General features: G+C 35.5%; 1 protein-coding gene across 5 annotated transcripts in view; it reads left to right on the top strand.

The window, feature by feature from the left end:
• The window catches only part of ATRNL1 (attractin like 1), an 805870-nt gene that overhangs the window by 251657 nt on the left and 528560 nt on the right, over positions 1-25653 (top strand). For all 5 annotated transcript variants that reach the window (XM_027529449.1, XM_027529446.1, XM_027529448.1 and 2 more), the window contains one exon: positions 15445-15497. In XM_027529449.1, coding sequence (XP_027385250.1) covers positions 15445-15497 — 53 coding nt within the window. The remainder of the gene's footprint in view (positions 1-15444; positions 15498-25653) is intronic.

Here is a 25653-nt window from a genome sequence, read left to right as displayed (position 1 = left end):
CAGGCCTCCCTATCCATCACCAGCTCCCGGAGTTCACTCAAACTCATGTCCATCGAGTCAGTGATGCCATCCAGCCATCTCATCCTCTGTCGTCCCCTTCTCCTCCTGCCCCCAATCCCTCCCAGCATCACAGTCTTTTCCAATGAGTCAACTCTTCGCATGAGGTGGCCAAAGTACTGGAGTTTCAGCTTTAGCATCATTCCTTCCAAAGAAATCCCAGGGCTGATGTCCTTTAGAATGGACTGGTTGGATTTCCTTGCAGTCCAAGGACTCTCAAGAGTCTTCTCCAACACCACAGTTCAAAAGCATCAATTCTTCAGCACTCAGCTTTCTTCACAGTCCAACTCTCACATCCATACATGACCACAGGAAAAACCATAGCCTTGACTAGATGGACTTTTGTTGGCAAAGTAATGTCTCTGCTTTTGAATATGCTTTCTAGGTTGGTCATAACTTTCCTTCCAAGGAGTGTCTTTTAATTTCATGGCTGCAGTCACCATCTGCAGTGATTTTGGAGCCCCACCCCCCAAAAAAGTCTGACACTGTTTCCACTGTTTCCCCATCTATTTCCCATGAAGTGATGGGACCAGATGCCATGATCTTCGTTTTCTGCATGTTGAGCTTTAAGCCAACTTTTTCACTCTCCTCTTTCAGTTTCATCAACAGGCTTTTTAGTTCCTCTTCACTTTCTGCCATAAAGGTGGTTTCATCTGCATATCTGAGATTATTGATATTTCTCCTGGCAGTCTTGATTCCAGCTTGTGCTTCTTCCACCCCAGCGTTTCTCATTATGCACTCTGCATATAAGTTAAATAAGCAGGGTGAGATCTTAGAGCAATTTATTTCCTTCTGGAGACAAGTATATACATTCTTGATGTTATTAGATATTATGTTGGTAATTTAATCAAAATTTTTGGGTTGACCCAGATTCCTGCTTTACTTTTTATCAGTAGTAAATTGAAGATAAAGTTTCTCAAAGGCATTTGGAACTATAACTACCTGAGATATATGGCACTATTAGTAAGCAGGATATTTTAAGTTTAGTAGTTCAATTCATAACTGAGTCCCCCCTTTCTCTTCCTTACATCTTTCCTCTTTAGTGGTCATAACTTTTTCACAGCTACTATGGTAGGATTAAGACTCTGGATCTCAAAAGTAGGGTGAAGAAGAATCTCCTGGAAAATGGTGACTTAAGCTCTGTGATGGGATCAAAATTTTGCTTTATTATAAGCATTGCAGCATTAATAGTTCTTGCCACACTTCAAGAAATATTGCCATAGGACAGTCTTCTTCCTGAGCAATTTTTCCTCTCTAGTTTACTTTTAGACCAGCAGTATTTAAGATTATTACTCATTTTAATCTATGTTGTTTTGATGGTGGGAGGCAGAGGAGGATGTCAGTGCCTTTTCCATTTTTGGATGATCAAAGTTGTGCCTTCCTCTTAAGACTAGTTTTTGGGACATAGTAAGGGTTTCTAGGCTTCCCTGGTGGCTCAGATGGTAAAGAATCTGCCTGTAATGCGGGAGACCTGGGTTCGATCCCTGGGCTGGGAAGATCCCCTGGAGGAGGGCAATGGCAGCCCATTCCAGTATTCTTGCCTGGGGAATCCTCACAGACAGAGGAACCTGGTGGGCTACAGTTCCTGGGAGTTGCAGAGTCGGACATAACTGAAGCGACTAAGCACAGCACAACACACAAGGGTTTTATAAAACAAATGTAAATTAGTGTATTTTAGGATTTTGTTTTCCCCAATTATTTCCACACCCCCCACCCCTTGCTAAATTTCTTTTTGGGAAGGGGAAAACCAGTACTTATCCTGGTAGGAAGGTCAACTTGAATATTAATATAAAATCTCCCATGTCAGGTAAATATTTGAATTGTTGAGTGTGTCTTTTTGAGTTTAAAACTCTTGGATTATTAGGAACTTTCAAATTTAAATGTTAGTTCTGCCATCAGTGTTTCTAAGCCAACACATCATCCTCCAGAACTCTATTAGATTGATTTTCATTTAGTTGTCAGTTATGAAAACTTACTGAACACAATTCGGCATTGTTTCCCATTTTCTATCAGAGTTAGGTTGGAGGTCATGCAATTGGATTATGTCCACCGCTTCAGACCTGGCCCCTTAAAAGCTCTTGTGTTATACAAGCTCTCTTTCCCCATATATTGCTTCAGTGGAGATAAAGATGAGGACCTACAAGATTGCAGGACTTAGGAACAGCCCAAATCCTGGAAAATTGCATGGAATAGCTCTTCCTCCATTCCACCCCTCTACACTGGATTGTGCCTTAAGCTACAAACCTTTTTTATAAAAGACTAGGTTTTAAGATTGTTTGTTGCAAGAGTCACACACCTTTCCACAAGTAGTTATGTTCACTTGGCAGCTTGCTTGACATCCTTAACTATTGCACTTTCATTTGAATAACCTTAAATGACCTGTTCTTTAAGTGTGACTTCTAGGTTTGGATTTAGTGAAATGTCTGAGATTTAGAGTCAAATTGTTCCTTGATTCCCATTCATCTCTCAGAACCTTTGCAGGCTTCTCCATTTCTTCTATCAGAGCTTTTGTCATCGGAGGCTGGCTCTTAGGAGGCTTTGCCTTGTCCTTGATCTCCAGTTTGATTATTGCATTGACATCAGACATAACAAAGATGTTATTCTTCAGTTGCTAAGTTGTGTTCAATTCTTTGCAACCCCATGGACTGCAGCACACCAGACTTCTCTGTCCTTCACTGTCTCCCCGAGTTTGCTCAAATTCATGTGCTAAGTTAAGTGGTTTTAACTCTAGAGTGTCAGAGTAGGTCTCAATACGTGTAGAATTGTTGGGATTGTTAGAATAAATGATCGTAAAATATAGTGACCAGGAGGACAGAGTAGGAAGAACCTGAACTGATTTCCTCCCATGGACACATCAAAATTACAACTAATTACAGAAAAGCTATCTATGGCATTGACCTGAAGACTAGCAGAAAGGACATTCCTGCTATAAAATAAAGATACTAAGGAACCACAATGAGATGAGTAAGTGAGGTGGCGACACAGTATATTCAGGACCCACACCACTGGGCTGGTGATCCAAAATGGTAGGAATATTACAGTCATGAAGGAGTGGTGGGTCTGAGCCTTACACTGGCCTCCTCAGCCCACTGATCCTGTACCAGAAAGACAGGCTCTCAGAATGTCTGGCTTTGAAATGCAGCAGGTCTTATATTCATGAGAGCCAGAGAGCTATTGGAAACAGAGACTCCCCTCTTAAAGGATGTGCACAAAATCTCAAACCCTTTCACTTCCAGCGCTGAGGCAGTAGTTTGAAAGGAGCCTAGGTCAGACGCAGGTGCTCATTTTGGAGAGCTTCCCAGTGAAGCAGGAAGCAGCTGGATCTCTGCCTGGGATGGAGATACTGGTGGCAGACAGTTCTGAGACCTTGCTCTACTGTGATAGTGATAACACTGCACTGGCAAATGTCATGTTGGAATTCTCCCTTTAGCCTCTTCCTACCAGGGGCTTACCCACTCATCAGTGGGCTGGCACAAGCCCCAAGCCCTGCAGGGGAATGCAGACAGTCGTGTGAGGTCCTGGCCTGACCACCAATGAGCTGGTAGCAGCCTTGAACCTGCCATCCACTTTCCCTGGGCCATTCAGCCAACTATTCAGGAAGCCTACCCCACATTCTAGAGGGCCTGCAGCTACTGTGTAAAGCATGGTCTCATAGCTCACCAGACCAGAGCCCACGTCTGCCTACCAGCATACCCATAGGAGTAGGCTATGTCACACAGAGGGGTACACACAGCTCATATAGGGGTACCCCTTCACCATATAGTTCTGGTTACCAGAGGCAAGCATAATGGGCCCCATAGGACAATCTCCTACAGATGGCCACTTCTTGAAGATTGGGAAACATAACCCACCTACTTAAGAAATAGAAATAAACTCAGAGCATTAAGCAAAATAAGAGGGAGGAATATGTCCAAATAAGGGGATGAGACACAACCTCTGAAACAGAACTAAACGAATTGGAGATAAGCAGTCTCCCCAGTAAAAAGTTCAAAGTAATGATCATAAAGATGCTCACTAAACTTGGGAGAAGAATGGATGAACACAGTGAGAATCTGAACAGTACCATAACTGAAATGAAAAAAACACTGAAAGGAATCAACAGTGGCTTAAATGAGATAGGGGAACAGGACCAGCCATCTGGAAGACAGAGGATGTGAAAATACCCAAGCTGAACAGAAAAATGAAAAAAAGAAAAGAAAGAAGGATAGTTTAAGAGACCTCTGAGATAGTATGAAATGTACGGATTGCAAGCGGAGAAGGGAGAGAAAGGGACAGAGAATTTATTTGAAGAAATACTATCTGAAAACTTTACCAACCTGGGGAAGGAAACAGACATCCAGGCCCAGGAAACACAGAGTCTGAAAGAAGATGAATCCAAAGAGGTCCACATCAAAACACATTATATTTAAAATGGCAAAAATTAAAGTAAAAGAGAATTTCATAAGCATCAAGTGAAAAGCAACTGAGTACATACGTGGGAAGTCAAGAGTATAAACTGACTTTCAGTAGAAACTTTGCAGCCCAGAAAGGAAAGGCACAGTACATTCAAAGCAATAAGAAGAAAATACCTACAGCCAAGAATATTTTACCAGGTAAAGTTAGTCACATTTGAAGGGGTAGATGAAGAGGTCACAGACGAGCCAAAGCTGAAAGAGTTCAGCACCATAAAACTGGTCTTAAAGGCCAGATGTGTTAACAGGACTTCTCTAAGTGGAAAAGAAGAGACCACGTAGAAATGTGAAAATTATAAAAAGGAAAATCTCATTGGTAAAGTCGAACATACAATAAGAAGTAATAGACCAGCTACTTTTGAAGCTAGTAGTCAGGTTAAAAGACAAACATAGCAAAATCTTCCGTATTCACAATATGTAGTTAAGGGATATACAGAACAAAAAGATAATATGACATTAAAAACATTAAATTTGAGGGCAATGGATTAAAAGAAGTTTGAAATTGTATCAAATATCTTTTCCAACTACAGTGGTATGAGACTAGGAATTAACTACAAGTGGCCTGTGAACAACATGTGTTTCAGCTGGATGGGTCCTCTTAAACATGGAATTTTTTCAATTATATATTGGAAAAATGTATGAGTATTTGGGACAATTTGAAAAAAAACCACAGACAAACCCTATAATCTAGAAGCATTGAAAAAATTAAGAAAAATGTCATGAATGTATAAAATACATGTTGATACTAATTTATCATTTACTACCATAAAATAAAAGTTTATTATTAAAATGTATTATGTGCTAAGTTGCTTCAGGGAGAAGCCAATGGCACCCCACTCCAGTACTCTTGCCTGGAAAATCCCATGGATGGAGGAGTCTGGTAGGCTGCAGTCCATGGTGTCGCTAAGACTTAGACACGACTGAGCGTTTCACTTTTCACTTTCATGCATTGGAGAAGGAAGTGACAGCCCACTCCAGTGTTCTTGCCTGGAGAATCCCAGGGACCGGGGAGCCTGGTGGGCTGCCATCTATGGGGTCACACACAGTCGGACACGACTGAAGCGATTTAGCAGCAGCAGCAGCAGCAGCGAGTTGCTTCAGTCATGTCCGACTCTTTGTGACCCAATGGACTGTAGCCTGCCAGGCTCCTCTGTCCATGGGATTCTCCAGGCAAGAGTACTGGAGTGGTTTGACATGCCCTCCTCCAGGGGATCTTCCCGACCCAGGGTTTGATCTGGCCTCTCTTATGTCTTCTGAATTGGCAGGCGCTTCTTTACCACTTGCTCCACCTGGGAAGCCTTTAAAAATTTATTATAAAAAGGAAAAATTAGTGAAAAGTTATGCATGTACTTATAAGACCTTACAAGGCTCCATTTGCAGTTGGAATTAATGTAAATAAATGTAAAGATGCAGTATTAAATTATAACTGCATGAAATTAACAGTAATACATAGTTTACTACTGTAATAATCTTGTAGCCACTTGTGTTGCTATTGCGGTGAGCTCAAGTGCTGTGAGTATCCACTTAAAATGCCTTGTGATGCTAATCATATCTTCATGAGCAGTTCTTCTCTCCAGTAAATTATACATCACAGTAAAAAGTGATCTTTCATGGTTCTTGTGTATTTTTCGTCGTGTTTAGTGCAGTGTTGTAAACCGTGAAACCAGGGGACCCGTATGAAGTGCCACCTGTGATACTGGAAGTGCTCCTGAGAAGCAAAGTCATGACACTATAGGAAAAAGTTTAATTGCTTGATATGTTCTATAGATTGAAGTCTGTAGCTGCGGTTACCTGCCATTTCAAGATAAATGAATCCAGCATCAGGACCATTGTAAAAAATAAAAGAATAGGAAATTTGTGAAGCTGTCACTTCTGCTACCCCAGAAGGTGCTCAACCCTTGTACTCATTGCGTAAAAGCTTTAATCTAACATTGCAAATGCAGTTTATTTAAGTTTTTTTTTTTTTTTTTTTACGATTTCTTTAAGAAATGTACACCTATAGCCGCCTCTTATTCAAGGATAAGTGAAGTCATTATATGTCAACTTACAGCAAAAGGAAGGTGAAGGGTCTATAGCTGGAGAATTTAATGCCAGCAAAGAATAGTTTGATAATTTTAAAAAGAGGTTTGGCTTAAAGATGTCAAGATGACAGGAGAAGCAGCTTCTGCCAACTGAGAGAGAGCAAATGACTTCCCAGATGCCATTAAGAAACTCATTGATGAGAAAGGATATCTGCTTGAGCAGATTTTTAATGCAGATGAAAATGCTCTAGTCTTAAAAAAAAAAAATGCCATAAAGGACTTCTATGAGTAAGGAAGAGAAGCACACACCAAGATTAAATCAGGAAGGGATAGGCTAACTCTACTATTTTGTGTAAATGAAATCAGGTTTATGATCAGGACTGCCATTATCTATAAAGCTGCTAATCAAGGAATCTAGAAAGGAAACGATTGTCTTTGGTTGTACAAGAAGGCCTGGACAAGGAAAATATATATATATATATATATATAAAAAAATATATATATACATATTTTTTTAATTGGTCTCATTGATGCTTTGTTCCTAAAGTCAGGAAGTACCCTGCCCATAGTGAAGTCACTCAGTCGTGTCCTACTCTTTGCGGCCCGATGGACTGTAGCCTACCACGTTCCTCTGCCCATGGGATTTTCCAGGCAAGAGTACTGGAGTGGGTTGCCATTTCCTTCTCCAGGGGATCTTCCCGACCCAGGGATCGAACCCAGGTCTCCTGCATTGTAGGCAGACGCTTTACCGTCTGAGCCACCAGGGAAGTCTGCCTATAAGGAATTGCCTTTTAAAGTTGTTTTTGATATTGGGCTATGCCCCCTGGCCACCCACATCTCGACTTCAATACTGAAGGCATCCAAATGCTCTACTTGCCCTCTCCCACAATGTCTCTAATTCAGCCTCTAGATCAGGGCCTCATAAGAACCTTTAAGGCTCATTATACACAGGACTCAATGAAAAGGATTGTTGATGCTATGGAAGGGAACTCTAATAAGGTGAACATCCTGAAAGTCTAGAAGGATTTCACCTTGGAAGAAGCCATTGTGTTATAGAAAGAACTGTGAAAACTGTGGGGCCTGAAAGAATAAATAACTGCATCCATGTAACTATAATTTGATATTTTCAATGCCATAGAGTATTTGATTATATTTTTTTTTTGAACTGCAAAAAAGGTTTAATATATATGGATTGAATAAATCAACACATAAAGGAACCAATGAGTGAATTAATCAAAACAGATTCATCTTTCTAGATAAAACTATTTCTTTTTTTTTTGTTAATTTAATTTTATTTTATTTTTAAACTTTACATAATTGTATTAGTTTTGCCAAATATCAAAATGAATCCGCCACAGGTATACACGTGCTCCCCATCCTGAACCCTCCTCCCACCCCACACCATCCCTCTGGGTCATCCCAGTGCACCAGCCCCAAGCATCCAGTATCATGCATCGAACCTGGACTGGCATCTAGTTTCATACATGATATTTTACATGTTTCAATCATATGATTATACCACACTTCATTTAATCATTCTTTTATTTTTCTATTGAAAATTATAGTTTTCTTTCTTTTAACCATTAAAATTGGTGGGCTTAGAGGATTCTCATGTGTCTCTTGATTCACAAGTACAGACATTTTTGATAGTCTTTGTTGGGCACCCATTTTTTCAATTTTAGAGAATTAGCTCTTATAAAATTGCTATCTGGAAATTATATGCTTTCCAGGGCTGTATGAATTTACTTAATGCTCTGCACTCTTGACAATACTTGGTGTTATAAGACATTTTAAATTTAAGGATTCTGATGAATGTGTAATTGATAGGTTGCAATTTGAATTTACATTTTCTTAAGAACTGAAGTGCTTCTTTAGTTCTCTAAGATTTAGTATGCTTAATATTTAAAAAATTTTATGTGTTTAATCATCAGTTGAAGTTCTCTTTTCTGAAATAGTGCTCTTTCAAATTTCTTGTGATTTTTTTTTTCCCTATTCTGTTCTCCTTTGCTTAATTTTTTGTAGTGTTTTATCTATTCCGGATGCTTATCTTCTTTTGATGATACGTGTGGTAAATGCCATGGGATGGTTTAGGTTTTCACCCTGTTTTGTATGTCACTGGTGAAGAGAAGTTCTTAATTTTAATATAATCCAATACATCAATCTTTTCCATATGGTTAGTGCTTTTGGGGGGTTCTGTTTGCAATTTCCTCATCTTTCCCTGTATTCAGCTCAGTTCAGTTCAGTCGCTCAGTCGTGTCCGACTCTTTGCAACCCATGAATCGCAGCACGCCAGGCCTCCCTGTCCATCACCAACTCCCGGAGTTCACCCAGACTCACGTCCATCGAGTCAGTGATGCCATCCATCCATCTCATCCTCTGTCATCCCCTTCTCCTCCTGCCCCCAATCCCTCCCAGCATCAAAGCCTTTTCCAATGAGTCAACTCTTCACATGAGGTGGCCGAAGTACTGGAGTTTCAACTTTAGCATCATTCCTTCCAAAGAAATCCCAGGGCTGATCTCCTTCAGAATGGACTGGTTGGATCTCCTTGCAGTCCAAGGGACTCTCAAGAGTCTTCTCCAACACCACAGTTCAAAAGCATCAATTCTTCGGCACTCAGCTTTCTTCACAGTCCAACTCTCGCATCCATACATGAGCAGAGGAAAACCATAGCCTTGACTAGACGGACCTTTGTTGGCAAAGTAATGTCTCTGACTTTGAATATGCTATCTAGGTTGGTCATGACTTTTCTTCCAAGGAGTAAGCATCTTTTAATTTCATGGCTGCAGTCACCATCTGCAGTGATTTTGGAGCCCCCCAAAATAAAGTCTGACACTGTTTCCACTGTTTTCCCATCTATTTCTCATGAAGAGATGGGACCAGATGCCATGATCTTCGTTTTCTGAATGTTGAGTTTTTTGTTTTTTGGTTTTTTTAATTATTTTTTTTAAATTTTATTTTATTTTTAAACTTTACAATATTGTATTAGTTTTGCCAAATATCGAAATGAATCCGCCACAGGTGTACCTGTGTTCCCCATCCTGAACCCTCCTCCCTCCTCCCTCCCCATACCCTCCCTCTGGGTCGTCCCAGTGCACCAGCCCCAAGCATCCAGTATCCTGCATCAAACCTGGACTGTTGAGTTTTAAGCCAACTTTTTTGCTTTGCTCTTTCACCTTCATCAACAAGGTGATCAGATGGTTTTAGATTTTTCTTTGTCGAAAGGTTTTAATTACATCTTTAAAATGAGATATAAACTATTGAATTTATTTAAGAGTAATAAGCTATTCAGATTTTTAATTTCTTCCTAGGTCTCTTTTACTCTTTGACTTTAAGTTTTTTCTTTATTTTACCAATTTTACAGTAATTGCTGAAGTTATTATTTTTCATTTGCCATGTTGGGCATTTCAGAAATTTCCAACACTCTTCAAATGTGTCTTCTTCTCCATTCTCTCTGTCTTCTGCTTTCGGAGCCAGTGACACCATAGCTTTTATTTCTTTTTCATATTTTTCCACTTTCTCCTGACCTATTTTTCAGTTTACTGTTTTTTTTCCCCACTGTGTATAGTTCGCTGTTAATCTCATCCATCCAGTTCTTAATTTTGGTTATCGTGTTTTCATTTGCTTGTTTTTATTTTCTAGTTTTTCAGACTGAATTCTAATTCTTCATCTATTATAGTTTCTAGTTGCCTTTTATAGTTTCCAAAATTTAGACAGATTTTTATTCTTGCCTGTTGTCTTCTCCAATTTAATAGTTATTTTAAAGCCAGTGGCTTTTTCTAGGTAATATCTAAATTCCCACAGCTCTGTTTCCATTATTCTTAGTTTCTGCTGGTTCCTGTTCTTGTTTTCTTGTCTATTCCTGTCTGTGCCTGGTTATTTTTTATTGATGCCATATTGGCAAAATATGTTTGTAGAAAATTTGAGACCATTGCTTACTTAAATCATAAGAGAATTTAATTCTCCTTTGTGCCTGAAAATAGTAGTATCTTCATGATTTTCTGGGATAAGGTTGGGTCAAAGTAGATTTGGGCTTCAAAGGTGGCACTAAGGTAAAGAATTCTCCTGTCAATACAGGAGACATAATAGACGCAAGTTTGAACCAGGGGATGTTGGGAACATCCCCTGGAGGAGGTAATGGCAACCCACTCCAGTATTCTTGGCTGGAGAATCCCATGGACAAAGGAGCCTGGCAGACTACCGTCCATAGGGTCACAAAAAGTTGGAAATGATGAAGCGATTTAGCATGCAAAGTAGATTTGCAGTCTCTGGAAGGCCCTTTAATGCCTTTAATCCTAAAATTACACTTTGAGTTAAGCTTACCAGTCTTTGGTGTGCCTGGACTCCAGTCCTTTTCTGTGATATGCTGTTCCCATTCATAATTGGAGACATAGGGACCCCTGAAATGGTTCAGCATCCTGGGATTCTATCCTTCTCTGCATCTTGGCCTGGTAATTTTTCACCCCTTTGCTCTCCAATATTTTTAAGTATTAAAAAAAAAACAACAAACCTAGTCTTTTTAGTAGTTTTTAATTACCTGGCTAGTTCTATTCATTATTACTGGACTCTCAAGTCCGTAAATAGCATTACAGTTTTAAACGTGTACCTTTCCTACTATTTCAGGATTTACCATACATTCATGTCTGAATTTTTACTGTTTGTTTATGATACATTGTCTTAGAAGTATGATATCAATATTGATACTGTGATATTACTTAATATAATCTTTTTGTTTATGTGATTTTTATGAGTCCCTTTAGAGGCAAAGCAAAACAAAAGCAAGTGTGTCTTGCTTTGTGTATAACTTTCATAATTTTTACAAAAACATAAATTTATCAGATTCTCAATTGTTTTAAATATTATATTTTGATATTTCAAATTATAGCAATTAGATTTAACCCTTCTTTAGCTTCTGAGTAGAAAAATTGTATCTTACAGTAAGATATATATATATAAATATATATAAGTAGGAACAAAATGAAAGGTGATATTTTAACACTTAGAAATGGGGGATTGTTTTATATTTTGTTTTTTCAAAATGATATTTATGATTTAATATGATCACATAAATAAATGGTAACCATTATTTAGGTGCCATGTAATGATAATATTTACCCTTTCAAAGTCCCTAATGAATATTTCAGCCTAAGCCTGTTTTATAAAAAGGTCTGGCTGTTTGCTTAGTGGGAATAGAGGATGATTATCTCTTTGCTTAGACCCAGAAATACTTTGAAGTTATGTTTTTAATTAAGCCATGCAGAAGACTTCTGAAGGCTTTTAATGTTTGTTTCTAATCTTTATACAGAAAGATTATGAGTTTTAAAAACATTACTTAGCTTACATAACTGAATTATTATTAATGTAATCTATATAGTACCATACTAATTGGTTTGAAGAATTATTTATGCATATACTTTTCCATTCATATTCTCTTTACCCCTTATGAGTTTGACCTCAGTCAAGTACTTTTAGCTTCTCAAATTATTTATTATGTGAATTAGATTGTACATACTCATATCTCAAATAACTGTATCAAAATATCTTATCATAAAAACTTTGTGTATAACAAAAATATTATTGTAGACAGATCCTTAGGTGACTACCGATAATTTCTGCCTTCTGGTCTTCACACACTATTGTATAATCCCTTTTCCTTGAGTATGGGGAGGACATGTGACTTACTTCTAAACCAGAAAATTTAGCAAAGATGATGGATAGCACTTCTATAATTATGTTTAGTGTTTTGTGTGTGTGCGTGGTGTGAGGATTGAATCTAATCTTACATTTTTCCAAATGGTTATCCAGTTGTCTCAAGTACTGTGTAAGAGGATGACTGTCTTTTTACCCCAGTCATTTAAAGCACTGCTTTTATCATACACTAGAATTTTAGAAAATAGTAGCTGTACCTATTTCTGGAATTTCTATTCTGTACCATTTATCTTTGTATTGATGTACAAATACCATATTGTTTTAATTATATACATGTTGAGTATATTTTATTTTTTTTAAATTTTTTTCTTTCATTTGTTTTCTTCGTACATTCTTTTTTTTTTAATTTTAGTTTTTAACTTTATAATATTGTATTGGTTTTGCCATATATCAACATGAATCCGCCACAGGTATACACGTGTTCCCCATCCTGAACTCTCCTCCTTCCTCCCTCCCCGTACCATCCCTCTGGGTCATCCCATTGCACCAGCCCCAAGCATCCAGTATTGTGCATCGAACCCGGACTGGCGACTCATTTCATATATGATATTATACATGTTTCAATGCCATTCTCCCAAATCATCCCACCCTCTCCCTTTCCCACAGAGATGTCTTTTCAGTCTAGGTTCCCTCAAAGCCGTTCCTTTCATTGTTGCTTCTAGCTATTCTTTTTTTTTTTTTCTAGCTATTTTTGTATGTTTATTCCTGCATGTGAACATTAAAATCAGCTTTTCTAGCTCCTTTAAAGCTCATTAGAATTTTTCTTAGATCAAATTAACCATTATCTTTGAAATTAACTTCCAACTTGATGATCTTGAGATAGCCTAATGAAAAACAAGGCACGTCTTTCAGTTTATTTATATCTACTTTTGTGTTTCTCCAGCTGAATTTTATGTCTGAAATTTCATATGTTTCCTTTGCAACTATTTATTTCCTCAGTTGTTTGTAAACACTGGCGAGTCTTTAAATGAAATCTGAAATTAAAATGCCCAAAACTGGTGTTTAAACTCAGCTCATATTTTGAAAGTACTTTTAATCATTCAAAAATTTTCCATAATGATTGATATAAAATCTTTTAGACAATGTTGTTTCTAATTTACTGTTTTGAGTTTGAAAATGTAAAGAGAATGTCATTTTTATATTGGATACCTTCAAGAACTCTGTAAAGCCTTTGAGTTTTATTCTTGTCAAGGTCGTGTTAATTTCTTATTTATCTTAAAATTCTAAGTTTGAGTAATGAAAGCCAGGAGAAGTCATTTCCTAAACAGAAGCATATAATTTCATCCTTCTGAAAAAATTTGTGTTTAGAGAAAATAAAATGTTAAGTATTCCTTGTCAAAATTATGTTGAAGGTATACATGTTATAAGTATATTGATTATTTGAAAAATGAATTATTAATAACAAGAATGAAAACTTCATAACTTCCATATTGGAAAATAGGTTTGGGTTGGAGCTTTTAAAGTTAACTCATTGATAAATTAAAAAGTAGTTGAAATCCCTTGTCGTTTGTCATGTTAAATTGCTATGAGAACTTGAAAGTCCTCTATTCAATATTTAGGCAGTAAGATATGTAAGGAATATCATGCATAAAAATGCAGTGAGTATTATGTTGAATGTTTTCCTATTTTGAAAATGCTACCCGATGGACTGTGGCCCGCCAGGCTCCTCTGTCCATGGGATTCTCCTGGCAAAAATACTGGAGTGGGTTGCCATTCCCTTCTCCAGGGGATCTTCCCAACTCAGGGATCAAACCCTGGCCTTATGCTTGCAGGCAAATTCTTTACCATCTGAGCCACCAGGGAAGTGCAGTATTGAGTTATCCATTTACAACAAGTCAAGTTTACTTTTTGTGAGAGAAACGGAATTGTAGCAGTATTGTAAATCAGTCCTTTAGCGTATGTATATATTTGGTATAAAGTGGTAGGATTTAAGGAGCTAAGTCTAAAGGAAGGAATGAAAATATAGGAATAGAATGGATTCTGAAGTGCTAACCCAGCAGTAATGGCTTTCATCATTTTCTAAAGCTAGAAAAATACTGTATATCACACATTTAAAAAGTACCTTTTGGAGAAGTCATCTGTACCCTGAAGAAAACCTATATGCCAAATACTTTTTTCCAGAGAATAAAGTTAGTGGTATAAAGGGCTATATAATAATTTTGTAGTTAATGTAGAAAAATATTTACTCTTCACTTCATTTTTTTTTCATGGATACAAAATATTAGCAGTTATGCATGACTGAAAAATGCATTCAGAATGCAACTGATTATTTACTTTATTATTCTCAACTGTTTGGGCCTTCGTCGATTAAAATATATATGTATTCCTTGGTTCTAATTGACTCTATTAAAACTACAGACGTTTTTGGAAGAACCTTCTTGCTTTTTAAAATTCTACATATAATTTAATATTGAGGCACTTTATTCAGTTACCCACATGTATATATTTTATAATAGTTAAATTTGGAGGACATTCCAAGAAGTAGCATTATGCAAAACCAAGCTATATTTCTTTTAGGCATTAATTGTCATTTTAACTGAATTTTGGAAACAGAGATTGGAAAAATACAAACTTCAGAAATTTTCAAAATACTTAGGATTTTCTCCTACTGTTGTAGTTAACTATATTTTTGAAGAATTTAACTTAGAATTCCTGAGCCTGAATGCTCACGTGTTCTTCCGTTTCGTTATAATCTGCTTACAAGACTTAAAAGTTTGACCTCCTGAATTTAATCTTGAATGATTTAAAGAAAGCTTTTCTCCATGATCCAATTGAGGATGTCTTTTAAAAATACAGATGAATTGGAAAATTGGAAAATATATTAATTTTGATTACCAGAAGTAAGAAAATGATATGATTTATGAATTCCCACACTTTCCCATACCTAACAAAATGTCTTTAAATCTTTATCCAGACTTGAAAATTCTTCCTCATGTGTTAAGGAAGAATACATATCCCCTAATTCATAATTTTATCCCATCCTCTATATTCCTTTTGTGTGTTTTTTTCCACTTATTCTCTCACTCATGTCTGTATATAGGCTTTCTACATTAATTCTTTTGAAGATTTGCTTTTAAAACTTTAATTAATAGTATAGCTTTTAATATGTTTGAATGTAGAGTTTAATTACTTGTTTGCTTGAAGGAAAAACATGAAGCTTTTGAATTTTGTTGTTTAATAGTAAATGAGTTTTTTTGTGTTTCTACAGATGTGACTCTGAAAATCGCTATGTTGGTAATCCACTTAGAGGAACATGTTATTGTAAGTATTTGTGTTTTTTATTTTAGATAATTGGTTTGTTTTATTAATTTCAGGTGATTTTACAGGTAATAAAATTCATTTTGAATAACTAATGTCATTAATAGTTTATCATTTCTATTTTTGAATCTTATAGCTCCATATATTTTGCTAGGGAAGTCAGTGTCTCTTTGCTCTATTCTCTAATTATATTAATATTTGGTGCATTTTTTCCACTCTGAGGAATAAAACAACAGTAGATCTTATTTTGAACATGCAACAAAAAACAAAATTTGAGTAACTCAGCTGGATTTTAATGCAATCTTTTTTCATTATGGTTAAATTTTGAACAAATAGAATTCTGTGATAGATTTTTCTGGGAGGCAATTTTGGTTTTACTAAAAAGCAATACTGATTTTGTACTGAAAGATCCTGTTATTGGGTAGTGATCATATGGCAGATATATGTTTAACTTTCAAGAAATAAGCAAACGATTTCTCAAATGGTTATACTATTTTCCATTTCCACCAGCAGTGTATGAGAATTTCAGTTCTTCAAAATCTCTCAGCACTTCGTATAGTCTTTTACATTTTAGCCATTCTAAGTGTGGTTTTTCTTTTCTAACTTCATTTTGTGTAACTATGGTAATAACTTTCAAAGGTGAATTTGACAAGATTATGTTTTAAAACAAGAATAGTTAAACAGTATGAAGTGAACTTCAAAGATTAACTAAATTCAACTGAGATCTCTGGATCTGGCGGTTTTTAAATTGGTAGATTCTTTGTTGTTGTTCATCTTCTTTTCCCACATACATAAATGTGGGCTTTTGGGTTTATTCACTGTTTCCACTGATTTTGTTTTCATCTATTTTAGGTTTTGGCCTTAGCGATGTCCTTCTCTTTTATAGTTTGTAATTGTTGTTTTTGCCTCCATTTGATTTATGTTTGCTTTTTAATATGATTTTCTGTATAGTTTGTGGTTCAATTTTAACTTCTTTTTGTTTTTTTTTAAGAATTTTCTTAATTCAATTAAGTAAATCTTACTAAAACCCTTGTTTTAATTATTTTTTATAATTTTACTGAGAATGTAGCATAAAAATCCCCAAACTTAGTAAGATATTTTTGCTTAGTAAGATATTTTTGTAAACTATGGGAGATTTGACAGTGCTTGTAGAGGTTTTTATGTATCACAAGTAGGCATGGCGTGTGGAGCCTGTGGACTTCTAGTAGGTAGAGGTTGCTATTGATACATGTCCTACAATACACATCAGAGCTCCTTTGAACCAAGAATCATCTGACTCAAATTTCAACACCATGAGGGTTGAGAAACCCTGATTTAGAGGTTTAATCAGATTCAGATATGATTTTGGAGGAAATACTTTCACAGGTGGTTTTGTGTTCTTCATGTAACTGAAGCACATAATGCCCGAAGTCTCTTTTTTGTTCTTAGCAGACACTGATGCTCAATGTCAGATTGCAACTGATTTAGGGGTTATAAACTGGTATTCTTACTCCTTTATTTCTTGATTGGAAAACTTTTGTGAAAACAAATTTCCTTGAGCGAGGCCTTTGCTTACTTATTGCTACAGGCACGTGGGAAAGGCATGATAAAGTTTTAATACATTTTAAAAAAATATATCAGTTTTCAAAATAAAGAATGCTTAATAAGGTTGCAACTCGGTTTGCTGTGTTTGTGTCATAAACTTATGGACACATGCATATTTAATATGTTTCAGTCCACTTGCAATTATTGTCCTTACTGATGTTCACATTGTCTGTTTTCTATTTGTTTTAATTTATCTTCGTTCTCTGTATTTTCCACATGAATTTTATTTACTTCTCTCAAACATCCTGGATTTTATGGGGACATATTTTTGTCTGACTTTTTAAAATTAGAAATTCCTGTTTGATTCTTCTTAAATTTTAGTGTTTATTATATCCCCAAAGAGTAATTTAGTTACAATTATGGACACAAATAAATTACATTTCATTTTTTAGAAATAATGAATATACTAATATTTAAGCCTTTTATATTTAAGACTAAAATGATTTTTCTTTAGATCAGTGTTATCCAAATTAACCTAGTGTAAGCCATATGTAGAATTAAAATTTTTCTACTAGCTATATCTCAAATATTAAAATAAACAGGTGAAGTTAATTTTGATAATATATACTATTTAATTCAAAATATCTAAAACATCATAGTATAAAAAATCATCAATGGCCTATTTTTATTTTTTCCAAGTGTTTGAATACAGCTTGTATACTATACTAATGGCAATCTCAATTCATATTAGTCACATTTTAATTACTTAAGACACGTGTGACTTAGTGACTACCATACTGGAAGCTCATCTATTATATAGGACTCATTGTCTCTTTAAAATGTTATAGGAATAGTCGTAAAGCACTAGATGGCAGTCTTGTCACTTGTTATGAGACCTTAAAAGAGTAATAACATTTTAAAAGAAATGGTGTTTTTTAAAAAAGAGAAAAAAGGTCAGTGGTTCTTGTAATAATGTTAATGGAAACTATCCTGGTTTTAAAGACTGGAGTGAAATTTAAAATGCAGGTCTACACTGTAACTTGCAGCAATTGACCGCGATGTGGTGTTAATTTAATTGAAACTAATACTACAGCGCTTGTATCCTATAGACAGTCTTAGTTTTTTAAAATTCAGTTTAAACCCCCAAATCAAATGTATTTGATAGCTATCATGTATCACATGGGAAAAAAGTTTCTGTCAATGATATCAAGTTTGATTGACCCCTGTAAACATTGAAGGACTTAATTATTCTAGGCAAATATGAAAAGTAGTAGCTATGAACTAGTATAATTTCTTTTTTTTAAATGCATTTTGAAAAATTATAATAGCAATTATAGTGAAGAAAACCATAAACACAAGATGGAAGACTGGACTATGAAGATGTTATAGAGGATATATTTCCATGAGTAGAATCAGAGTATGAAAAGCCACTTACTGAAATCATCTACTTTATGCTTCTACTATATGTAATGTTCAAACTGCTGATTGTATTTCAGTATATTTCCAAGTAATCTAATATATTTTTGTCACCTTTTTCTCTGAAAAAATAGCTGTTTTGCTTTGGTTTTCTCCCATTGCTTTTTAGAGTTCAGTGTGCAATTTTGTGATGAAAATAATACACTTTCCTCTTTTAAGAGTAAGAATTTTACTTACTACTTTTATATTCCATTCTCACCTCTACCACTGATCACATCTTGCCTTCGTTCATATTACTAAAAATTAAAATATTTATCCATTTGTCTCCCTGTAAAACCTCTCATCGTTATTGATTTGTTTAATTGATGTTTATGTCTTGACTGAAAGACATTATTTATAAGTGTATTATTTACTGGATTTGATTTTTACTTTTGTTTTATAAGTGAGAGATAATATTTCTAGTGTGTGTTTTGTTGTTTCTAGTGTGTGTTATAGCTATAAATTAACAAATATCAGCCTCAGTTTAATTACTTAAAATTCTATGTCATGTAAAATAGTGAAAACAATTAAAACTTGAATTAACCTTATGTTTAGTATAACTATTCTGTGTTTTGTTTTAAAACAGAGTAAAAAATTTCTCCTCTTTTAAATGAAATATATTGTACTTTAATGGTTTATGTGACTTTTTATTTATTTATTTTTAATTTTATTTTATTTTTAAACTTTACATAATTGTATTAATTTTGCCAAATATCAAAATGAATCCATCACAGGTATAGATGTGTTCCCCATCCTGAACCCTCCTCCCTCCTCCCTCCCCATACCATCCCTCTGGGTCATCCCAGTGCACTAGCCCCAAGCATTCAGTGTCGTGCATCGAACCTGGACTGGCATCTTGTTTCATACATGATATTTTACATGTTTCAATGCCATTCTCCCAAATCTTCCCACCCTCTCCCTCTCCCACAGAGTCCATAAGACTGTGACTTTTTAAATGATAAATATAAATAGCAATTTAAATCTGCCTAGTACATCTGCAAATACAGCAGAAGTGACCTTGATCAACACAAAGAATCTAAATTTTTATATTTCACAAATTGAAGAATGATGAATTGAAGATTGATCTGGCAAAACATAAATGAGCCACATGGTTGACATTTTAATCTTATTCTTTGATTCATGTGTTTTTATTAAATTTCCTGAAGCTTATACGCCAGTGTTTTTAAATATATATCTTAGAATTATTGAAGATCTTAGCATATTCCAAAATGAAGGACGACATAGCACAATTATGAGAAAGTGAAAAAAGCTGAGAGAAAAAAGTTGCTATTAACTTAGAAAAGAGATGAAAATTTATTTGATTGTATATTTATAAAGACATGTTATGTTATTCTGGTTATGTAAATAAACATTGTAAAAATAGTTAAAAAATAAAGTTTAAGGAGGGGAGCAAAAACGCCTGAAAACCTCCCCCCAGGGCTCCCAGGTGGAGCTGTGCTGTGCCTCTTCTCTGTAAAGGTGCCCAATGCGAGGGAGCGCACAGCTGTTGGCCTGTACTTACTTTTCTTGCTAAGCCATGAAATGTGATGTGGGGCTTTATAAGTCTTGAGCAACGGTTGATAGCTCCTTATTTGTATGAAAATGCTGAATGTGCTTTTCTGATGCTGAATGCATGCTTTTCTAAATAAATTATGTCCTGAGAAGGGTTTCACATAAAAGAGGTAATAGTATGTCTCATATTCCTATTGTGAACAACTATTTTTCACAGATATATAGCTCATTATTTTGGATCATTTATTAAATAAAACTGGAAAACCATCTGATTTTAAAATAATGATAAACTAGTTAAACTTTATTGAGCACTTACTGTGCCAGGTTATTCTAAGCTTTGTCCATTTATTAGCTTGTTAAATCCTTATGAGAAGGGTATGCTTATTATCACCTTTTTTTTTTTTTCCATTTGTGGAAACATAGGCAGAGAAAAGTTGATTCATTTATATAAGATCACAGGGCGAGGAAATGTCAAATCCAGTTTTAATCCAGGCAGCCTGGGTCTATAGCCTCTTCTGGGTCTATATCACCCACTCTCAACTACAGGTGATAAAACTGTTTCTACTAAAATTCATGATATATTTAACCTGAGTTGTTTTTATATAAATATATGTGTATATATATAAATAAAATAAAAATGTCATGGTAAAGAAAATGAAAACAGGACCTAAATAATTTAAAAAAATTAAACTGTTTTCTCAAATGATGTCTTCATATGAAAATAGGCTTACCAAAATGGATATATAAATTTTATATAGTTTTAATTAGAATTCATTCAGTTTAATTTTTTGAAATATATGCATTGGAGTAAATTATCATAAAATTTATTTTAAATGATATACTTTTAGAATATTCAGTAAAATTATAAAAAGGAAAAAGTGAGAAATTCCCACCTGGTAGATATCCAGACATATGGTAACTCTAATTGTACTGGTTCCTATTTGGTATAGGAATCAAATTAATAAGACAGAATTCAGAATTAGATTCCTAAACATTTGGAAATCTCTATGGCAGTCAATTTATTTTTATAGAAGTTCTTAATGACTTAATCTGCTTGTTCTAAGATATCCCAGATTTTACCCTAGATCATGGCTTTTGGATTTACTGTTTTTCTGCCTCAAATACTCCATCTCTATTACTCTACTCTTACCTAAAATAGACTTGCTTAGGGATTATGACAACTTTTTTTTTCCATCCTAACACTTACACTAAAATGAAGTTATATCTCACTTATTTGTTTACTTGAATGTGGTTTTCTTTACTCACTAGAAAGAAAATCTGTGAGCCCAGGACTTTCTCTTGTTGGAACCATACTTATAATAGAAAAGCCTGTGTCTCCTAGGAAAGCTTTCAGTAAATATACTGGGAGTACACATGTAAGCTATTAATAAATAAATGAATACACATATATTGGTGCTGTGTGGGCAAGTTTTTTAACTTATGGGGTGTTTGACCAAAATTTTTGGAAATCGTGTTATAGGTTATCACGTAAAAGTTGCTTTACATTATTTTTTAAATTAATTTATTTAAAGGGGTACAGTTCATCATTGAAAAGCTTTACGCACCAGCCATTCATTTAAATAAAAATGAGTTTCAATCTTTGTTTTTCTAGTTAACCTATGGAACATTAGCAGCCAATACAGTTTGAGCAGTTTTCCATGTATCACTGCAGAAAGCTTAGCTACTTGGAGATAGTATGAAGCAAAGGGAGGTGGCTTTTGAAGAGATCATGGTATATCACATGAAAACTTGTAAATTAGAATCACTGACATGTAGACATTGGTGATCATGGTTCATCTTCTGTTATTCATTGAGAAAAAAGTAGGACTCAGTGGGTTGAAGTATGTATCTTAGGCCTCACAATGAGTCAGAGTGTGGATGATAGCAAGGGATCTGTATTTTTTTCTGTGATACTGTACCTAGAAAGTGTTCAGCTTTTAAAGTTCCTAAACAACAGATTTTGCCTTTGCAATTATTCTAAATGTTTCAAGCTTAGTATAAATTCTTAACAATTGTAAGTATGGATAGTACTGTTCAGCATGCAAGGAAATGTTAGTATTTATTGAGTATTTATTACGTGCAAAGCAATTTATTATTATTTCATTTAATATGCACAGGATGACATCTTTTTTCTCCTTAATTTTTACTTACTCAAGAGTTACACTAATAGAGCTTGGAGAGACTGTCAGTTATTGGAATTAACTCGCTTTTCTTTATTCGTTCAACGTATATTTATTGACTAACTACTCTGGGGATTGACTAACTACTTGTGTTCTGCTCCATTGAAGCTGATAAAGCAGTAGGAAAGATAGATATTAAACTTGTCATACAATTACCTAGATATGATGATCATAAGACCTCTGAATAAGAATTATAGATGCTTTGGGAATAGATTACAAGAGAGCCTGACCTAATTCGTGGACCAAGGGGTAGAAGTGGGTGAAGCAAGAGAATGAGGAAGCGATGGCATGAAAGGCGACTTGGTAGTGGACTGGTGATGGTGTGACGATGGGAAGAAGTAGAATCAGTGGCGGCAGCATCCACAAAGGCCAGTGGTTGGAAAGATCATGGCGCATGAGATGCTCCCACGTTAACACAGAGAATTAGGAGAAGGAATCAAGGGATGAGGTATGTGAGATATGCAGGATCAGATCATGCAGTGCTTTATAGAGCAGGCAAGTATAATAGAGCATTTGGTCTTCATCTTAAGAAAAATGAGAAGCCATTGAAGGATATTAAGAGGAGAGTAAAATGTTAAAATTTAATATAATCAGGCTGCTTGCAGTGTGTCAAACAGCTTGGTGAGGGCGATAGAGCATGAGAGCTCATTTTAGCTCATTTTCTGAGGCATTGTTCCCATAGTTACTTTTTAATTATGGCTGTGATACATTTAGACTATAAGTATACCTGACCTTATATTACTTAAGTTTTATCATTTATAAACAGTTATCTAAGTTGGCACATACATGTGCTTATACAAAGTTGAGTTCAGTCGCTCAGTTGTGTCCGACTCTTTGCAACCCCAAGGACTGCAGCTCGCCAGGCTTCCCTGTCCATCACCAACTCCCAGAGCTTACTCAAACTCATGTCCATCAAGTGGGTGATGCTGTCCAACCATCTCATCCTCTGTCATCCCCTTCTCCTCCTGCTTTCAATCTTTCCCAACAGCAGGGTCTTTTCCAATGAGTTGGTTCTTTTCATCAGGTGGCCAAAGTATTGGAGTTTCCGCTTTAGCATCAGTCCTTCCAGTGAATATTCAGGACTGATTTCCTTTAGGATTGACTGGTTTGATCTCCTTGCAGTCCAAGGGACTCTCAAGAGTCTTCTTCAACACCACAGTTCAAAAGCATAAATTCTTCAGCACTCAGCTTTCTTTATAGTCCAACTCTCACATCCATACATGACTATTGGAAAAGCCATAGCTTTGACTAGACAGACTTTTGTTGGCAAAGTAACGTCTCTGCTTTTTAATATGCTATCTAGGTTGGTCATAGCTTTTCTTCCAAGGAGCAAGCATCTTTAAATTTCATGGCTGCGGTCACCATTTGCAGTGATTTTGTACATATACATGTACTTATGTATGTGTTTACATATCAGTGATATGTACTTTTACATATGCCCTTGTTTAAAACATACTGCTGCTGCTGCTAAGTCGCTTCAGTCGTGTCCGACTCTGTGCGACCCCATAGACGGAAGCCCACGAGGCTCACCCGTCCCTGGGATTCTCCAGGCAAGAACACTGGAGTGGGTTGCCATTTCCTTCTCCAAAACATACTAGGATTCTCAATGTTGTTGTCATCAAAGTCTATATATATCCTCTTCACGCTCCTCAGGATGGCTAAATACATAATCATGAGCTCATATATTTAAAACAAATACATAAGTATATCGGCTACCCTTGTGTCTCAAATGGTAAAGAGACTGCCTGCAGTGCAGGAGACCCAGGTTCCATCTCTGGGTAAGGAACATCACCTAGGGAGAGAATGGCTACTCACTCCAGTATCTTGCCTGGGGATTCCCATGGACAGAAGAGTCTGGTGGGCTACAGTCCATGGGGTTGCAAAGAGTCAGACATGATTGAGCAGCTCTGAAATTGATTTTTGAAATCTTGTAGAATTCATTCAGCCCCAGTACAATGAATATTGAAAGTGAAATAATACTTATTGAATGCCTTGATTTTATGAGACAGTGGCACTAATACATACTAACACAATTATGTTTAACCCACAGAGCAGTCTTATGAAGTAGGTGGTATTATCTTCATTGCACCACTGAATCTCACTGAGAAAATTAACCAGTATACTATAACCCAGTTGGTACATGGGAGATTACAATTAAGATCTCCTTAAATACTGTGCATAATGCTGAGTTAAAAGTAAAATGCAATATTCACTGGTAAAAAAGCAAATCATTAAACCTTAGTTCCTTTCTCAAAATATTCAAGTTAAGAATTTCTGAAATTTGTCTGAACAGTGCATTTATACATCATATGCAAATTGATTTCATTTGCAATCCTGACAGGTTTGTCTTTAGACCTCAGATATATAGATATTTCCAGTATCTTTGCTGGGTTTTATCACTGGTCACCATTTTCCTAAAAATACATTATTTTATATAGCTTTTGCTAAAAGAGTAAAGCAAATATTCACCATTTGCTTTTCATCACCCCAATATAGCATGTACTCAAAAACCTCCCTCGCAGTTCAAGTTCTCTTTGAACATGTATTTTTCTATGTGTAAATTTTTAGTCATCTCTTTACAATTAATCATTAGTTTGGTGGGATATCTGATCTTTTAAATCTGTTCTCTTGATATTTTATTTGCTTAAACTCCTTTTAGCATACTGTTTGAGTTTTACTCATGACCTTGATTTTTACATATAACTTGTTATTAATTATTTGTAGTAAATAACAGCCACTTTTTTGTTGTTGTTGCTCCAAAACTACTAGTCCTGTATTGACTGAACTATCTAAAAAAATTTGTTGCATGTTGGAACTTCACCCTTGATTTTTTCTAGCCACAGAAGACTAGGAAGACAGTCTGATTATTTTACATGTTTTCAATCATCTCTACCTAAGAAGTAAGTGAATTTGGAATTAGATATGCCATTTTTGGAAAGATATGCAGCCATATAAATTTAATTTCTTGACATGCAAGTGTAAGTCATGTGGAAAGCACATTAAAGATCAAGGATCAAAAGAAAAAAGCTCTCTGCACACTTTTTTAAAAAAAATTTCCCCCTTTTGGCCCAGTTATGAAAGTTATGCATGTTTCATTCTAGAAAAGAGATAGACAAAAAAGACAAATTAAAAAGCACCGATAATTCTTCTATCCAGAGAAAATTGTTGGTAACATTGTATCAGATACTTTCTCAGTCTTTTATTTATGTACTAACACTGTTTTATGCTGAATAAATGCCTCACTCTCCAAAGAAGGCCGCATTCTAACCCTTGACTTGTGAATGTATTACCATAAATGGTAAAAGGGCATTTGTAGATAGAATCCAATTAAGAATTTTGAGATTATCCTGGATTATTCTGGTGGACCCAGTGTAGTTACGTGTGTTCTGAAAGAGGGTAGAGGGAGGTGTGACTACAGTGGTGGGAACTGTAATCACATAAGCAAAAGATTGGAAAGACAGAGGTAGGGTTCATTAGCTAAAGAGTGA

This window comes from Bos indicus x Bos taurus, chromosome 26 (assembly GCF_003369695.1).
Source record: "Bos indicus x Bos taurus breed Angus x Brahman F1 hybrid chromosome 26, Bos_hybrid_MaternalHap_v2.0, whole genome shotgun sequence".
NCBI classification, from domain to species: Eukaryota; Metazoa; Chordata; class Mammalia; order Artiodactyla; family Bovidae; genus Bos; species Bos indicus x Bos taurus.
Note: the sequence above shows the minus strand (reverse complement) of the source record. Positions and strands in the feature narration are given on the sequence as shown.